The 18,878-nt window shown below is 53.8% G+C and overlaps 1 protein-coding gene across 1 annotated transcript in view; it reads right to left on the bottom strand.

The window, feature by feature from the left end:
* Window positions 1–15,745, bottom strand: part of GFPT2 (glutamine-fructose-6-phosphate transaminase 2) — a 48,393-nt gene extending 32,648 nt beyond the window's left edge. The window contains exons 1-2 of the mRNA XM_008275002.4: window positions 15,591–15,745; window positions 681–788 (exon numbers count right to left, since the gene is read on the bottom strand). Coding sequence (XP_008273224.1) covers window positions 681–788; window positions 15,591–15,597 — 115 coding nt within the window. The 5' untranslated portion in view covers window positions 15,598–15,745. The remainder of the gene's footprint in view (window positions 1–680; window positions 789–15,590) is intronic.
* Window positions 15,746–18,878: the final 3,133 nt, after the last annotated feature.

Below are 18,878 nucleotides of genomic sequence, written 5' to 3'. Positions count from 1 at the left end.
TGTGGATGGAGGAAGAAACCCGGAGACGGCCACCCAGGGAGGGCTGTGCAGCCACTTCGATGTTTCGGAAGAGTTTGGGATGTGGAAATGCTAAGATCAGTGAAAAACTAAGAATATAAAATTGGAAAGTTGCAGAATTAGGATTGGGTAAAAACACAACTATGGAGGGGCCCGGAGATAAAGCTACATTGCTGAGGCGTGTTTGAATGTGCGCAGCTTGCTCGGTTGGATGAAGACACTTGCGGATCTGTGAGAGCGCTGCTCAGCTCCAAGAGCCTCCTCCTGTCTCAGGTCCTTGGTGTGCGCGCGCGCGCATGTGCGTGTACGTGTGTGCGTGCGCATGCGTGCTCTTTAACAGAGGTTCTAGGCTCTCTGCACGCTGCTAGGGGTTCTGTACAGTATTACCGAGTGCAGGCAGATCCCCCTGTAGGATCACGTGTCCTGCGAAACTGAAACTTTGGGCTCTTTCACAAACACCTCCCTGGTTTTTTTTTACGGCGGTGTGATTTCAGTGGAGTTCTTTTCCCTCCCTGTTCTTCTTTTTCTATGGTCGTCTACAGGTTATTATTTTGGCTGCTTTTCTACAGTTTTCAGACTTCTTCAATGAGCAAGAGTTATTGTTACATTGAAAAGAAACGTTGAAAAGCAGCGTAGCAAAGTGACCCGTGGCGCCGCCCTACCTGCCGAGTCGTAACCCCTGTACTCAAGCCGCTGCAGACCCTTGATAAGGGTTTCAAAAATCTCCTTTCTTGTCCGGGGGACTCTGTAGTTCATGTAGGCAAAAATTCCTGTTCAAAAAGAAAAAAGAGGCATGTTAAGAAAACACTTTTGTGGGGCCAGAACTGTGGCATAGTAGATTAAGCCTCTTCCTGTGTTGCCAGCATCCCATATGGGTGCCAGTTAGTATCTCAGCTGCTCCTCTTCCAATCCAGCTCTCTGCTGTGGCCTGGGAAAGCAGTGGAAGATGGCCCAAGTGCTTGGGCCCCTGCACCCACGTGGGAGACCCAGAGGTAGCTCCTGGCTCCTGACTTTGGATCGGCGCAGCTCCTGCCCGATCCAGCTCTCTGGAGATTGAACCCTCTGATGGAAGACCTCTCTCTCTCTTTCTTTTTCCTTCTCTGTAACTCTGTCATTCGAGTAAAATAAATATGTCTTTAAAAAACAAAAGCAAAAAAAAAATCTTTAAAAAAAGAAAGAAAAAAACATTTCTGGGAGGGGTTTGATGGTGGTTAAGATCCTGCTTCATGGGACATTCAATCCCATACTAGAGTGCCTGGTTAGAGTCCTGACTTCTCCACTTCTGGTCCAGATTCTTGCTGATGTACACTCTGAGAGGCAGCAAATGATGGCTCAAGTACTTGGGTCCCTGCCACCCAGATGGAAGACCCAGACTGAGTTTCCAGCTCCTGGGTTTGGCCTGACCCAGTCCTTATTACTATGTGCATTTGGGGAGTGAACCAGTGGATGGAAGATATCTATCCAACTATCTGTGCCTTTCAAATAAAGTGCAAATAAATAATTTAAAATAAAAAAAAATACTTGCGGGGCAGTCATTTAGTCTAGTGGTTGAAACTCCAATTAGGATGCCCACGTGCTACATTGGAGCGCCTGGATTCAATCCCTGGCTCTGTTTTTTGTTTTTGTTTTTTGTTTTTTTTTTGACAGGCAGAGTTAGACAGAGAGAGAGACAGAGAGAAAGGTCTTCCTTTTCCGTTGGTTCACCCCTCAAGTGGCCGGTAAGGCCGGTGCACTGCGCCGATCTGAAGCCAGGAGCCAGGTGCTTCCTCCTGGTCTCCCATGTGGGTGCAGGGCCCAAGGATCTGGGCCATCCTCCACTGCCTTCCTGGGCCACAGCAGAGAGCTGGACTGGAAGAGGAGCAACTGGGACAGAACCGGCACCCCAACTGGCAGGCGGAGGATCAGCTTAGTGATCCGCGGCCCTGGCCTGGCTCTTGTTCTCGACTCCAACTTCCTGCTAATGCAGAACCTGGGAGACATCAGTGATGGTTCAAGTAACTGGGTCTCTGTCACCCACATGGGAGACCTGGGTTGAACTGGTTCACAACTTCAGTCCCTGGCTGTTTCAGGTATTTGGTGAGTGAACCAGATGTGAGTGCATGTTGTCTCCCTCTCTGTCTCTGGGTGTCTCTGCTTCTCAGATAAAATTTTAGAACCACTCTCAGATACTATTTTTTAGGGGATATAGACTGAGGGGGCATCGTGGAAGGCCCCCAGGCTGCATGCCAGCAGAGGTGTGGCCTTCCTGGCACAGGTGGAGAAAAAACGGCTCCCCTCTTGCTTCTGGAAAGCTTGGCTCAGCCCTTGGCCCTTGTGACACAGATGCTTATGGGGCCTGGGCCACACCCCTGGCCATGCAACCCACTACTGGGGTTCACTTTGCCCCTGCTTCCAGGAGGCAGCTTTCACTGAAGCAATGCTATACAGAAAAGTCAGTGTAACAAACCAACCACCTTGGGACAGCCGAGGCTCCCATCTCTGTGCACCCCTTCGCTTGGCATAGAACTTGCAGGCGGGGACAGGGTCAGGCCTCTGCTTCCACTTCCCACTGCTCCACACGCCTTGGACCAGAGCTGTGACTAAGCACCACTTTTACAACAGTGAGAATAAAGCCATCTCATGCCTCTTGGCCACCTGAATTCATATCTTTAATACAGGCTGACAAGCCAAGGAGATTTTGTTTTGCTTCATTTTCTATATCTGTGCTTCAAAATTAATGTTTTTCCAAATACAAGAAATCATCATCATGGTGGTTCTGCCTTTCTGAACTCTGGCACTCCAGTGTTTGTGACTGTGAACCTTCATCCTCCACTTTCCTGCCTTGCGGGTGCCCATCCCTCCCCACCTCCATCCTGCACCCTCGCTCCCTGCTGTCCTCACAGCTCCAGCCCCACCTCCCGTTGTCCTGGTCCCTGGCAGAAGTGCTCCCAGCTCTGGGCCACCCTCATTCAGGTCTACATCATAAGTCATGTGCGTGTGCTGATAAAGACACAAGGCTGGGGGCCGGCGCTGTGGCACAGTGGGTTAACGTCCTGGCCTGAAGCACTGGAAACCCATAAGGGTGCCGGTTCAAGTCCTGGCTGCTCCACTTCTGATCCAGCTCTCTGCTATGCCCTGGGAAAGCAGTAGAAGATGGCCCAAGTCCTTAGGCCCCTGCACCCATGTGGGAGACCTGGAGGAAGCTCCTAGAACCTGGCTTCAGATCAGTGTAGCTCTAGCTGTTGTGGCCAATTAGGGAGTGAACCAGCAGATAGAAGACCTCTCTCTCTCTCTCCCTCTCCTCTCTCTGTGTAATCCTTTCAAATAAAATCAATAAAATCTTAAAAAAAAAAAAAGACACAGGCTGGTGCTCTTTGTATTTCTCACTGCATTTGGCACGTGGTCGTACTTCACTGGATGTGTATACAATGGACTGGCCATGAATCTGTGGTTAATGGAAGGAAGTGGCAGAATGGGTCATGGCCAAGGGATGGGGCTTCAGGCACAGTAACTGTCTTGGTCTGGTTGGCTACTGAAGCAGCACCACACACTGGGCAGCCTGCAAGGAACAGAAACCTATTTTTCATGACTCTGGAGGCGGGGAAGTTCAAGATCAAGGGGTCAGCAGATGGGGCATCTAGTGGGGGCTCCCTTCTTCATAGACCAGACACACACTGGGCCAGTTACACACTCCACCCTTCATCTTTATAAAGGCACTAATAACCACTCACAGGGATTCTGTCCTCTTGGCTTAAATCACTCCCCAAAGGGTCACTCCTGACCCATCACCTTGGAGATAAGGATTCTGACATTTGAATTTCAGGGGGCATACAGGTTCAGATCACAGCAGGAGCTAATCTTCTCAAGAACCCACTGTGGTGCCAGGCATTGGGCCAAGCGCTCCTGCATAGCTGTCAATCAAATCTCCCAACTGCCTTCTCTGGCCTTCTGAAACAGAAGCCTGAGGAAGCTGACTTGTCCGGAGCTGGGCATGGAACCCAGATGACCTGACTGACTGACAGGCTCCTTCCTGGCACAGGGCAATGTGGCCCCTCGTTGGATACTGCAGGGGCTAAAATAAGGTTTATTTTTCCAGGAAGAAAGGTAGGACCAGGTTAGACATCTCCCCAGAAATGAACCTCACAGGACACCTTGGCTGCAAGTACTGAAGCCACATTCCAGTCAATAGAGTAAAGCTGAATGAATGATTAGATTTCAATGAAATGCATGCTACATTCTTTAACAATAAATAGGATTCCCTCCCGCAAACATCTACCTCACTGAAACTCATCAACACACACTCGGTCCAAAATTAAATGGTATTTAAGTCCATGGTTTCATAAGTCATATTTAGCATTCCTGTATGGGGTCCGTTCCTGCACACGGGATACGCTGCCTACTCTTGCGTATTAAGGTGCAGGGGTTCTGGAGAGACGCATGCACACTGTGCTTTCTGAGACGGTTCTCTTTTTAAAATGGCCAAAGGGCGATTTTGGCATCGAGCTATTTCTGTCTTCCTCACTGCCTCTGGGTCGGGTAGGAGGTGCTAAATGTAAGGCCAGTGTGTGCAGTTCAGGACCCAGCCCAGCCAGACTAAGGTGCTCCCAGCCCCACGAGGCTCCTGCTGGCCATCGTGTGGCCAGGAGCTCATGCTTTGTACCCCACACTTCAAACCAAAAATCTGTCTGAGCGCAGAGTGTGTTTTTTGTTACCTCGCCTTTTTTTTTTTTTTTTTTTTTTACAAAAAGATAGCTACCTTTTAATGTCAACATCAAAAAATGTTCACAGCTTTCCTTAGATCTAAGTCATGTACCATAACAGCCTCTCATTTAAAGGGCACAATTTTGCAGTTTTCAGTATATTCGCAGAGTTGTGCAACCATCACCACAGCCTACACTTAGGAGAAATTTTCATAATGCTAATTTTTCTGCAAATGATCAGAAAGTTCCCTGAGGGTACATGGTCAAATCATACTTAACATAAAGACCCTCCAGCTATGGGAGACAGGTATGCAAAGGATGACATCACTCAATAGATCATTGTTGGGAGTCTTGAATTAAAAGTTCCTGATATCCTGGGAAGTTCTAGAATTACACCTGCACTTCAGCAAGGGGAGCTGACATTGCAGGTGACACAAAGGCCCAGAAACTAATGATCACCAATTATGAAAAGATTTTAAAGCTACACAGCACACTGTCTGGTTCAGCTCTCCAATTCTCGAGCCACACCTTGCTTCTGAACACACGCCTGGCACGTACATTCTGTGTGGCAGGTCTGACCCTCAGACCCACAGTGGTGCCTTGAGTGGGGAGCCACTGGTGGACTAGGACTTTTTTTTTTTTTTTTGACAGGCAGAGTGGACAGTGAGAGAGAGAGAGACAGAGAGAAAGGTCTTCCTTTGCTGTTGGTTCACCCTCCAACGGCTGCCGCGGCCGGCTGGCCGGAGCACTGCGGCCGGCGCACCGCGCTGATTCAAAGTCAGGAGCCCAGTGCTTCTCCTGGTCTCCCATGGGGTGCAGGGCCCAAGCACTTGGGCCATCCTCCACTGCACTCCCTGGCCACAGCAGAGAGCTGGCCTGGAAGAGGGGCAACCGGGGCAGAATCCGGCGCCCCAACCGGGACTAGAACCCGGTGTGCCGGCGCCGCTAGGCGGAGGATTAGCCTGTTGAGCCTCGGCTCCGGCTGGACTAGGACTTTTAAAGGGTCCTTGTCCTCAGGACCACCAGCTGTGTGCACCCCCAGCTGGGAGGTCTGGGGACATAGGGGCACAGTCGAGTGATGACTGCAGCGAGCACAGCTGCCAACGACTGGTTTCAGGTCTTTGCACAAGAAGGCATAAATCTAGTTTTCCACACAAAATCTATTGCACCTACTCAGTAACATCTTTCATTACCAAAGCACTCTTTGCATTTGCAGCTCGTCCTCTTGGCCAGATTCTCTCTGTACTCCACCAAACTGGAGTGAATAAAACATCCTTTGCTCTGTGGTCCTGTCATTTAAGAAGGAGCGTAAACTAAAATGAAGCTGCTTTCCCAGGAATTCCTCTTGCTATTCCTGTCAGATTCCTTTTTGGAATCATTCCCATCCATAAATAAAAGAATCCATGCCTTTAACTATGGGATCAGTCATCAGATAGTCAGACAATAAGAGAGTTTAAATTCATGCACCCTCTTTGGAAGGCAATTTGGCAACCTCTCAGAATTAAAAATGTATACATCTGTTGACCAGAGCTGTTGCACTTCTAGAAATGCATTCAGCACACATCTTCACTGAGAGGCCTGTGTACACGTACGAGGACAGCTGCTCAGGGCTGTTTCTGGCCCCCAAAGACTGGAGACAGCCTGTCGCCTGGCAGGGACCACAGAAGGGCTGGGGCAGCCACACAGCAGGGCCTGTGGCGGGAGCATGGAGAGAGAAGCGAAGCTGTGCACTCCCTCAGAAAACAACCTGTATCACCAAGGTGTGTCAAGTGAAGAAAGCAGCTTGCAGAAGATAAGCAAATTCTGCAAAGTGGGGCAGGGAGGTGCAGAGAATACAGTGCTACCCTCAGGGGACTGGGGCCAGCACCCTCAGCTCACGCCCAAGTCCTTGGATGCTCAAATTCCTTTTACACAAAAGTGTAATACTGACATAGAACCCACACACATCCTCCAGTATACTTCAATCACCTGCACATGACCTATAACACCTCACTTAGTACCTAATAAACTGCATTTCCGTGGAGTCACCTTCTGATCTGTGGGTTCCCCATCCATGGAGTCAGCTGACCGTGGATGAAGTCTTTTTTAAATGTACTTTACCTGAACCTGTTCAGATCTTTTTCTCTTGCTGTTATTCCCCCAAACAATGTCACAGAGCATTTTTGTTGTGTCAGGTATCCTAAGTCATCCAGAGATTACAGGGCCGGTGTGTGAGTTACATGTAGATACTACACTTCACAGTCGGGACTTGCACAGCTGTGGGTGTCAGTGTCCATGGGAACCTGGATCTGCTCCCCTACAGATATAGACAAGTGTACTTCCGGAAGGGCATCCAAGACCTGTGGGGCAGAAGCCACTATGAGGCCGCTGCTGGACACTGGGCAGAGACTGCTTCGCACAGCACGTGTCTTCTGTATGTAGTTAAAGATGCTTAGCTGGGTGCCAGGCTGTGATGTTTCAACACAGGCCACCATAAGAACCAGATGAGGGTGAGGGCATGGCGGTTCTCTGCATAGCTAGATGATACCTAAATAAGAAGAGGTATTGGGGCTGGTGCCATGGAGCAGTGGGTTAATACCCTGCCTGCGGCACTGGCATCCCATATGGGTGCCGGATTCTGTCCCAGTTGCTCCTCTTCCACTCCAGCTCTCTGCTGTGGCCTGGGAAGGCAGTGGAGGATGGCCCAAGTGCTTCGGCCCTGCACCCGCATGGGAGACCAGGAAAAGCACCTGGCTCCTGGCTTCGGATCAGCGCAGCTCCGGCCATTGCAGCCATTGGGGAGTGAACCAATGTTAGGAAGACCTTTCTCTCTGTCTCTCCCTCTCACTGTAACTCTACCTCTCAAATAAATAAAATCTTTTTTTTTTTTTTTAAAGAACAGGTCTCATTTTATCAGGAGAGGGGTGTTCCAGCCAAGGCATGAGAGCTGACAAGTACCAACTGGCAGATGGTGTCAAACACGACACTGCCCTGGTCCTCCCTGACTTCACAGGCATCCGTGCCAGGGCTCCCAGGCACAGGAGCAGTGATGGTGCAGCACCTGGGACATCTGGCAGGGCCTGTGCCTGCCTCTGCCCTCCCCGGGAACAGTGCCACCATGGGCTACTCTGATGCTCCCTGCAGCCACCAGCCTGCCCTTTGCCTGAGGTGAGCCCCACACATCACAGAGGGCAGAACGGACCACCATACACCAAGACAGATGGTCACCTGCTGGGTGGGCCTCCTGCCCTTCCCCCACAGCCTTTCACCAGCCATGTGACAAGCAGGAGCATGAGGCAGGGGTGGATGGATGTCTGAGGACAGCGCCAGATGCCAGTCTCCAGTCTCAGCTCTGCCTCCTACTCTGGGTGCAGCTTCGAGCAAGTCGCTGGACCCTGGACCTTGCTTCTCCTATCAGTGACCCAGGGATGCTATGAGAACCCAGGGTGCCTACCCCGTAGCTCCTGTTGTTCAAATGAGACAAAGCAAGGGCCCCTCTGCCTAGTCAAGCAGGGAGAAATTACCTTAAGTAAAACCAAGGGGAGAGGTGGGTGTTTGGCCAGAATCTCACATCTGAGTGACTGGGCTTGATCCCGTTTCCGAGTCACCTTCCTGCTCATGTGGACCCCGGGAGGCAGCAGTGATGCTCCAAGTACACATGCAGCTCTCTCATCTTTCTAGCAAATACATAAACGAGGGCTAGTGGAGTAAGCCTCTGCCTGCAATGTTGCCATCCCGTATGGGCACTGGTTCAAGTCCCACGTGTTCCACTTCCGATCCAGCTCCTTGCTAATGTACCTAGGAAAGCTGCAGATGACCCAGGTGCTTGGGCCCCTGTCTCTCATATGGAAGATGATCCTGGATCCTGGCTTCAACCTGACCCAGCCCTGGCAGTTGTCGCCATTTGCGGAGTGAACCAGTGGATGGACGATTCTCTCTCTCTCTCTCTCTCTCTCTCTCTCTCTTTCTCCATAGCTCTAACTTTCAAAGAAAAGAAATAAAAAATAAATACACTAAAATTTTTTCTTAATATAACCAAAGTGAAAATAGTACCACTTCACTCTTATTTCTTCTTGGCCCTTTGCCTGGGGAAAGGATGTTAAGCCAAGTTCATGATTTGGCTGTGTCTGGATCAAGGCCGAACTGTTCCATAAGCATTCCTCTGGCCCATGAGGGTGCTGTAAGGATATAGATGGGGCCAGGATGGCCCTGTCAGGGCCTCACAGGGAGCATGGAAGCCCAGGGCCTTTGGGGGATTTTCAGGCTGAGGGGCCTGTGATCCGAGGCAGGGGTGGGACAGACACCTCCCAGACTGGCTTTTTTTTTTTTTTTTTTTGGACAGGCAGAGTGGATAGTGAGAGAGAGAGAGAGAGACAGAGAGAAAGGTCTTCCTTTGCCGTTGGTTCACCCTCCAATGGCCACCGCGGCTGGCGCGCTGCGGCCGGCATACCGCGCTGATCCGAAGCCAGGAGCCAGGTGCTTCTCCTGGTCTCCCATGGGGTGCAGGGCACAAGTACTTGGGCCATCCTCCACTGCCTTCCCAGGCCACAGCAGAGAGCTGACCTGGAAGAGGGGCAACCGGGACAGAATCTGGCGCCCCGACCGGGACTAGAACCCGGTGTGCCGGTGCCGCAGGCGGAGGATTAGCCTATTGAGCCATGGCGCCGGCCCCAGACTGGCTCTTTGTGAAGATGGCTTCCACCCAGACTGCAAGTTTCGGCACACAGGTTACCTGGGGCTCTATTTATTTCCTCCACAGCCCTCTCTTCCTTTCTCTATGCCTCACTCTCTGCTGCCTGCTCTCTCCTGACCATGGACACCACATGCACCCTACCCACTGCTGCCTCCCTGCACCTGGCCCAGCCACAGGTCAGGGACCCAACAAGCACTGGCTGGGCAAAAGCATACACGAATACAGGGCTGGGCGGGGGTTAGGCTTGGCGCTGGGCCCGAGACTCTGCCCACTGTGCTCCAGCCACATTCCCCTCCCTTCTCTGCCCAGGGCACAGAGCTGCAGTCCTCAGCCTGGCACCAACCTCCCCTCCCGTTCACTGTGACCCCCTGCCCTTATTGCCACCACCACCCTGCAGTGTCCAGGTCCCAGGTCCCAGTCCCCTCCTGGGATCCTCCGTCTCATGACTGTTCCCACAGAACCCTCCTCTGCCTCCACTCCCCACCCCGCCACTCCAAGTGAAAATAATCTCTCCTTCCTCTTCTGAACTCCTTTTTCCATTTTTCCATCCACCTTTCAAGACAGCTGTCACTCTCCACCTTGACTTTCTGTCACTCACTTGCTCCACTGAAGGCAGGCGACACGATTGTAAGGGAGCCAGGAACAGGGCAGCAAAATGGCTCCAGGTCATTTCTGATTCTCCTTGGTCTTTCCACAAAGTCCAAAGGAAATTTCCAGCTCTGTATACTTGAGAAGTCTCGTAGCACCACGAGGCCTACGTGGTTGGGAAGTGGTCCTATCTGTCAAGCCGGAGTGACAAAGGAGCAGCAGAGATGTGGCAGGGGAGAACATGGGTGCCCGTGGTGGCTGCCTAGGGAGACGTCTTTGGGCTCCTGCAGGGGCCACAGCAGGCTGGGATTAGAGGCTGGGGAGGCAGGTGCAGGAGGCCTGGAAGTGTGAGCGAGCAGGTCCTGTGAGATCTTCTACAGAAAAGAAGCACCTGCTCTGCAAGGAGGGTCCTGGTCACACACTCCTCCCGTGACAGAAGAAATGCCCAGCTTGGGGCCAGCACCCGGCCCAGCCACACAACTCTCCGCTCACACTGCCCCTGGCACCCAGAGGCTCCAGACGGCTTCTCAGTGCCCCACTCTCAGAGCAGAAGAGGTGATGAGTGAATGAGAGAGAGAGAGAGACCTTGGTGAACTCACGGGGCCTCCCCGCTGAGCCTGAGCGGGGACTGCGGCCCCTGTCCTATCTTAGCACTCTCTGCATGGGGCTGAGCAGTCACACAGGAGCCAGGACCGAGACACACAGGCAGGGGCCTTGGACACTCAGCAAGTGACAGATAGTGACAATGACCAGCTGGAGTGGGGGCACTGGCCTTTTTAGTCCACAAACCTAATATAGATTAGGTTCCCTAATATAGACTGGATTACGCCATGCCCAGACAGAAGAGTGTAGCCACGTTGCACCTCTGGACTGTGGAGCTGAGGATGACAATCCCTGCTGACTCCTCGCAGAGATGAGACCAAGGCGGAGGTCCCTGGAGGCACCCGTGTGGATCCCACAGCCAGGTTCTTACACATGGTCCCAGAGGCCCTGCAGACCTGGCCAGGGACCCTGAGCAGACTAGGAGCTGGCTCAGGGTCAGGAGGCTGACTTGGCTGCTCTAGGGACAGCCTCATCCTGCCTAGTTAGAGCCACGGCACCACAGAACCCAGGAACTAACATGGGCTCTGCTTCCTGCTGCACCCTGGACAAGGCAGGTCTACTTTTAACCAATAGTTTCTAGTGTCTTTGTCATTTTAGGGTTCCACTAAGAACAAAGTACTGACATATACTCTCCATTTCAGGAAAAGAAAAAAAAAAAAACAGTTGTAAGAAAAAAAAAATACAAGTCTTGTTTAATCTGAAAGAAATTGGCTATAAAGGAAGCCAATTTATTTTTTCAGGAAGAAATATTTCCTTTGAAAATTAAGAGGCAGATAATCAGATTAAACTGGTTAACTGCCTCGGCACTGAGTCATCTTCAGAGACTGTAAATCCAGTTTACCTCTCTTTAGAAGCCACTTTTGCTGAAACAAAGCAAAAATAAAAACCATTCCATTTACTGTTCAGTAATAATGCTGTCACAAATTTCCCAGAAGGTTTTTGACCTTGGGAAACCCCTGATGGACAAGGCTGAGGGACAGAGGACTCCCACAGTGAGGGAAGAGGCGGAAGAGCAGCGGCAGCCCCCACTGCTGGGGCCCCTTGCAACTCCTCCATCTGACAGCAGCCACAACAGGGTGGGTAGGGAGACTCCAGGGTAAGGAGTCTGCGAACGCTATGCCCCAGAGCTGGCTGTGTCCATCCCTTCCCTCACACTGACGACCTGGAACCAGCCATGGTGAAGCTGGCAAAGTGGAGAGCCTGCTGCCAACGCCAATCAGCGCCTCCCTGAGCAGGAGTCTGTATTCACCAGCGAGGCCACTGGGGCTGTGTCCAAGCATCCTGCCCTGAGTTCGCACCTCACCAACTCCAGTCCATCTGGGATGTCCAAGCATCCTGCCCTGAGTTTGCACCTCACCAACTCCAGTCCATCCAAAGAAGCCGCTTGCTTCCTAGGGGTCCAATGTTACTAAGAGGAAGCGGGTCTCAGGTCAGATGGGGCTCTGAGAGCCGGAAGAAGAATAGGGAAAAGGGTGAGCCCTCCTCAGAGTCCTTAAACCTCTCTGGAGAAAACTGTGAAGGTGTCATCTCCGGCTGAGATGGGAGAGAAGTCCTCAGTAGGCACTGGACAAGCTCTCTGGAAGAATGATTCTACTCACACAAGCAAACAGATCCATGTGCGTGTGTGTGTATGTGTGTATGTGTGTGTGTGTCTCCCTGATCTCCTTTGATTGTGGGGAATAACAGCTACACCCCTTCTTGCACAGAAGAGATAAAGGGGAGGAAAACGCCAGGCCAGGGAAGGAGTGGGTGTTTACCTGATGCCAGTGCTCACCTTCTGGCTGCCGTGAGTCCACTCAAGGGTGCCGGGACCAGGGGACTTGGGTGTATGTGTGGGAGGGGGAGGCTGGTGGATCTCTGGTTATGGTCCTCACCACTGAGACTCGAATACCTGAGAGTCACTGGTGTATCAGGGGGGCAGGCACCTTAAAGTAGGGTGAATAATGGCCACCAAGATATCAGGTCCCATTTCCTGGAATCTGTAAATGCTGTTATTTGGGAAAGGTCTTCATAGGTGAGGTTGTGTTAAGGACATCGAGATGAGCAGTATCCTAAGAGCAGTCCCAGGTGTCCTTGTTAGAGGGCAGAAGAGGGAGATTTGGTGTAGAAGAGGAGGGAGATTTGGTGCGGATGAGGAGAAGGCGGGTGAGGGGACCACAGAGGCTGAGACCAGCGTACTGACGAGGGACCCAGCCCAGCACACCAGCCATCCCCTTCTCAGTCAGTGGAGCTCATAGCTGAGCCCAGGTCCTTGCTCTCTGCCTTCTCCCAGCTGCAGTCCCACACTCAGGCTGCCTGAAGCTGACAGGTGGCACCAACAAGTGAGGCAGTGGTGAGGATGCTGGGAAAACTGGCGAGCGTGTGCCCATCACCCATGCAAAAATAGACACTCCAGGGTGCTCATCTTTGGATTTCTTCAAGAGAGGCCCAAAGTCTCACCTACTTTTGTGAAATCTCCCAATTGTTTCATTTGGTAACTGATTTTGTAAAGTGTGTAGATCCTGTGCACGGAAGGAAAAGACGCCTGTTTGCTTGGGCTGTCCTTGCACTGGGAGCTGTGGCAGGGGCTCCTTGCTTTCCCTCTGGGGCAGCATTTACTGCTGCTCTTCCTCTCCCTGGTCAGTGACCAGCCCCAAACTGGTCCTCAATCCCCCTGCCCTTCTTGCGGGGGAGGCCCCAGGGCCTGGAAGACGGAGAGCCACTCTGCAAGAAGACAGGGGAGAAGGAAAGAAGGGAGGGAGGGATGGAGGCAGGAAGAAAATATCGTAACCTTTCTGGAGGCAGAAAGTCAGCACAGTGCCAGCATCCTTGCTGTCAACCAAACCGCATGTGAGTTCCCAAGTGTCATCCAGCTGAGCTCTCAGTGCCCTGAAGGGTTTTGGGGGCACCTGCTCAGTGTGCAGAGGATCGGCTGCTGGGGGGTGGTCCTCGCTTTCTGTGGGAGAAGCAGCAAAGGCACAATCCAAGCAGACTCATCAGCACACACGGACAAGGAAGGGCCACAGTCTCGACCTCTGCAGAAACAGCCCAGGAGATCCTAGATCTCAGGGGGTTTCCAGGTAGCAGCAACAGCTCTGAGAAAGGCCCTGCCCAGACAAGTGGCACAGAGCACGAAGCTCCGTTTCCCTGCTATAAAGTAAAGAGATTACGTGATTCTTCTCAGGATCATATTTGTGATTTTTTTGCTTGTACATGGAATACTCATTTTAAAAACACCTTTCCTGTAACACGGACTAAATTTTCAAAGACTTTAGTGTGTTGATTACAAAAGAAAACAACCACAAAAGGAAAACGAGTACTACTTGCCATGCATCCTCAGACCCTGATCCCCGAACAAAGCAAAGCAATGTGTCGGACTCCGGCCTGCTGCCACCTGGGGCGGGGACAGGGGGCAGCTTCTCCAGTGCCAAGGGTGCTTGGCAAGTGTCAGAGAGATGTTAGACACATCAGCGCCTGCTGTACTGGAAATGGAAATACTTTTCCTATGCAGGATGCCACACGACTCCCAGCTGAGCTGCACTGCCACCCCCTTCCCCATCATCAGCAAGGATCTTCCTTAGGGAAATGCATTCTGAGATGGCCCCTGGGTCCACTGCACTCTTTCTGCCTCTGAGTGGGCATCCACTTGGGTGGCCACTGCTCCTGAGCTCTGGGGGTCCTTTGGAGACCTCAAGGCAACCCCTAGCCCTCCAGAAAAGCCAAAAAGATTGCTGCTTTTGAGAGTCGAGAGAAGGAGAGCCCCTCACAACTCAGGAAGACGCTGGAGGAAACCAAACGCCCTAGGCAGCAGGATGGCACTCTGGGGGTGGTGGTGGTAAGGGGGATGAAAGCCTCCGGTGCTTGGGGGGTGGTCAGAGCCTCCTGGTTCAAGGGTATGGATCGCAAACCTAGCTCTAAGGCTGCCGCTGAGGGGTCTGGAGCCCCAAGAGCTGGGAGACCCAACAAATCGGCCCCTGTGGTCTCATCTGCCCCCAGAATTGCCCAAAGGCAGCCCTACCAGTTGGGAGCAATGCCTGGGAGCCCTGAGACCTTTGCTGAGGAATTAGAAATCTTAAACAGATGCCTGCTCGGCCTGGGTGAGGCTGCCCACTTCTTGGTGGGGGCATTTCTCTGTGGAGAGCAGTTGGCCTCTGAAACAAGGACTGTACAGACCTCGGCCCCCGGCTCACCGCTGGCTCGCCCCACCCTGCAGCCCTCGGCAAAGTCAGAGAGGCCTTTCATGGCTTCAAAAGTTCCACCAGGTCCTCCAGCCACGGGAGGCTGGAATGGGTAACTGAATCCTACTCCAGCAAAAAAGAAACACACACACACACACACACACACACACACACACACACACAGTGACCTTTTGTCCCAGCATAAGTTCCCGGCGCTATCCCCGCCGGCCAGCGGAGGCAGCCGGGCCAGGAGGGGAAGGAATTGCAGATGTGCGCTCCCGGACGCCTCCCCAAGCGCAGCCCGGCGGGACAGCGCCCGGTGGCCGGTCCGCGCCTGCCCTGGATTCCTTCTCCTGCTCCTGCCTCTCGCCCGCACCTCGTCCATAGCCCTTCACAGCACAGACGCGACAGCACGGAGCCCACCCTCCCAAGGACACGGGTTCACTCCAGGTCTCCCTCCGGAGCGCCCCAGGCGGAGCCGCCCCTCGGCGGTGGGCGCGGCGCGCAGAGAGGCGCCGGGATGCGCGAGCCTGCGCGTGGCCGCCTTTGTGGCCGCCTGGGAAGTGAAAAGCGCCCTCGCTGGACGTGGGGTGGGGACACCTCTGCCGTGCGGAGCTCAAAACCCGGACCACATCGATCCCTCTCTTTTGGGGGTGAGGGAGGCTGGGTTGGGCCCCCCTCTCCGTGTCGGGGGCCGGGGATCCTCTTCCTAAGTCCCGGAGACCCCACTCGGTGGCCTGGGTCGGGAGGCCGGGCCAGTGTTAGTCCCACGGTCGGGGGACTGGGCACATCGGCGCCCCCACCCAGGTGTCCAGCGCGTGGCTCCCGAGCCGCAGCGCCGCGAGGCCACGGAGGAGCAGTAGCGGCACTCACCGCACATCTTGGCTGCTGCTCTGGCGTTTTCCCGCCTCCCTTTGCGGCTGGGGGTCGCTCACTCCGGACTCTTCTGGATCTCCGTGCGCGCCTCGCGCCCCGCGGATTCGAGCTCCCGCCGCCCGGCCCCCGGGCCCTTATAGCCCCAAGCACTCAGGGAGAGGTGGGGCCGGGGCGGGGCCTCCTTCCCTGCCTGCTCCCCATTGGCCTCTGGTTGTCGTGACAACGGCGGGGACTGGGTCCTGGGAGTCGGGGAAGTGGGCGAGGGGCGGCTCCCAGACGCGGGTGCAGGCTGGCGCGAGGGCGTGGGGCGGGGGATCCTGGAGGGGGGCGGGAAGGGGCAATCGGCCTGGATCCGACCAACCTCAGACTAAGCTGGAGCCTCAGGCAGAGACGCGTCGCTCCGTGCCTCAGTTTCCCCACTGTGAAACGGGATAGACAATGGAACCTGATTGCCAGGTGCGTGCGACCACAGGCTCCTACCCAGGCTCCAGAGGACCCTGCCGAGGGCAGGTTCAGTGGCAGCGCCGACCCCAACAGGCCTGAAATCCCAGCCCCCTACCCCGCGAGGAGAGAACTCCGAGAAAACTGAGACCCCCTGCAGGTGGAAGGGACTTTGCCAAAACTGGACAGCCGATAGCCGGGCGGCGACAGAATCTAACCCCAAGATCTACTGCAGCACCAGACTTGGGGCAGACTCCAGTGGGGGCCCAGGGAACCCCCACCTCTCGCAGCAGCGCTCCCCGCCCTGACCCTCGCGCAGCTGGCCGGCGAGCGCACGAACCGCCCGGGCTGTCGGACCTCGAGTGAGTCACTGGGCCGGCGTTCCCCGCCCTGGTTCCTGGCCGCCCCTCCCTCCCTACTGCGCTCAGGGCCCCGATCTCCCGAGGAAGGTCACGAGAACTGGCCCAACGTTTACGCACTCTGAGCCATCTGGTGTTTTTTTTTTTTTTTTCTTTTTCTAAAAAAAAAAAAAAAAAAAAAAAAAACCTGAAATTCTAAACAGATCCTCCCTAGTTGTTAGAGAACAAAATGGAGCTCTTTATGTCTTGTGTGGAGCCTTTTTCCTGACGTCATCTCCAGCTCCACCGTGCTCCCCAGGCCCTGGGAAGAGGTCCCGTCTGGACCTTTGAGGAACCTGAGGCTCTGCCCTTGAAGGAGGGGCTCTGGCTGAGTCATGCTGCTGAGAAACAGCTGATTCAGGGGCCACTGCATTCACCCCTTACCCTCCACTGGCAGTCACTCCATTCATTCATCTCATTCCTAAACACCCACTCCGTGCCCGTCCTGGTTCTAGGAACTGGATGAGGAATGGAAACTGATCCAGCCTGTGGCCTCCTGGCACTTACAAAGTGTTGGGGAAGCAGATCCTAACCCTGTGGTCTCACAGGGAACTGGACCATTCTGGGTGGGCTGTGGGGAGGGGGCTGGGCCAGGCGACCGGAAGAAGTGAACAGACTAGAGAAGGGAGAGTGAGGCAGGCAGGTGCAAAGCCTCCCGCTGCTGAGGTCTACCAGAGGCGGCAGGTGAGGCCGTTCTGCCCTGGAGTGACCTCCACGGTTTGTAACTGATGTGAGGACTAGGAGGTCAGCAGATCCTTGGATGGCACCAAGACACTGGAGCCATGGGCCCTAGCAGGGTCCAAATCTGCCCTCTGCGCTCCTTGGGGACTCACAGTCCCATGGTTGGGAGAGATATAAAGGAATGCTGTGATCCCTGGCAGCCGCCTTACCCTGGGAATCAGTCTTCTGAGAGTCCTTTAGGGTGATGGTAGCCTACGTCGGGCCCTGGAGCTGCTAGAAGCCTCAGGCCAAAACACTGGAACAGGGATCAGCAGGTGGCCGGTGCTGGTCCTTGACAGCCAGCCCAGGGACATGGTAAAAGCAGTTTATCCTCTGCTGGACGGTGCAGCTGGACAGACCATAGCCTGGCGACGCTGGGACTTTGGTCACTGTGGGGGGTGAGAAGGGGGAGGCCTCTGAGAGTGCAATGGTCCAGAGCAAAGTGGGTTCCTAGAAGGAGAAAGACACACACCCTTGGAACTGTCGGATTCAGCCAGGTCTGAAGCCAGGGTCTATTCTTTAATGTCCCAGTATCTGGGTCCAATAAACTCCCATTTTTGTTTGAGGTATTCTCACGTGTTTCTCATTTACAACCAAATAGTGTTCTGGCTCCTTCTGCCTACAGAAAATGGGATTTGAGGTCCAGGGGAGCAATTAGGCAGGCAGCTGGTGGTCCCAAACTGTGAGGTCCTGTTGGCTGGAAGTGGCTCCCCTTCCTGCTCTCTGCTTTGTCAAGGACCTGTCCTGACACCTGGGGTTTGGCAAGATTAAACCATCTGCCAAGAGTTGCATGGTGTTGATGGTGTAGGGTGCTGGTGGTGATGGTGCAGTGGGTTAAGCTGCTGCTTGCAACACCAGCGTCCTGTATCAGAGTACCGGTTCAAGTCCCACCTGCTCTGCTTGTGATCCAACTCACTGCTAATGCATCTGGGAAAGCAGTGGGAAACAGTCTGAGTGCCTGCACTATGCCTTTCAAATAAATAAGTAAATAAAAACATCATTTTTTAAAAGGTTGCAGGGCCAGGAAAGGGGGACTGATCCGCATCAGAAGTCCCAAGTGTGGCCCCTTCCAGAGGAGAAAGAATGCAGGGCCATGCCTCTGTACCTTCTCCTTGCCTGGCCTTGCACCTGTGCTTCGAGGACGGTGAGCCTGCCCAGTGAGTGCCTGGTGTCCAGTGCCCAGGCTGATCTGCACACTGGCTCCAGCCTCACTTTCCAGGAGTACCTGGGAAAATTGAAACACAGCCCCAGGAGTGTTTCTACACCTATACACAGTGCTTTCCAAGCTCTTCACAGCTGAGAGTTTGAGTTCCTCACAGGTGAGAGGCTGGCCCATTGATCTGGCTTCTCCCAAACAACTCAGAGATCTGCTCCACCCTCCTCTCCCCATCACTTCAACACGCACAGCCCAAAAGAGTCCCATGGCTGCCCTGGTGGACATGGAACGTGCTACCGCCCCTGTCTTGGGTCCTGTTCAGCTGCTTTCCCCTGTGACATTTCCGCTAAGGTCGGGGGAGGGGTCCAGGGTCCTTAGTGTGGGGAGGACTACCCTCTAACCCTCTGGTTGCCATCAAAGTCCTCTGCATTGGTGTCCACCTGGCCCAGCTCTGCCTGAAGCCTGCTGGGCAGCCTGGATTGGTCACATGTCCTTCCTACTCTCCTACCCCTCAGGAACGCCAGGTTGTTGCCCAGAGACCCAGCCCAGGGCCATGGAGCACAGGGGGCA

This window comes from Oryctolagus cuniculus, chromosome 6 (genome assembly GCF_964237555.1).
Source record: "Oryctolagus cuniculus chromosome 6, mOryCun1.1, whole genome shotgun sequence".
NCBI classification, from domain to species: domain Eukaryota; kingdom Metazoa; phylum Chordata; class Mammalia; order Lagomorpha; family Leporidae; genus Oryctolagus; species Oryctolagus cuniculus.
Note: the sequence above shows the minus strand (reverse complement) of the source record. Positions and strands in the feature narration are given on the sequence as shown.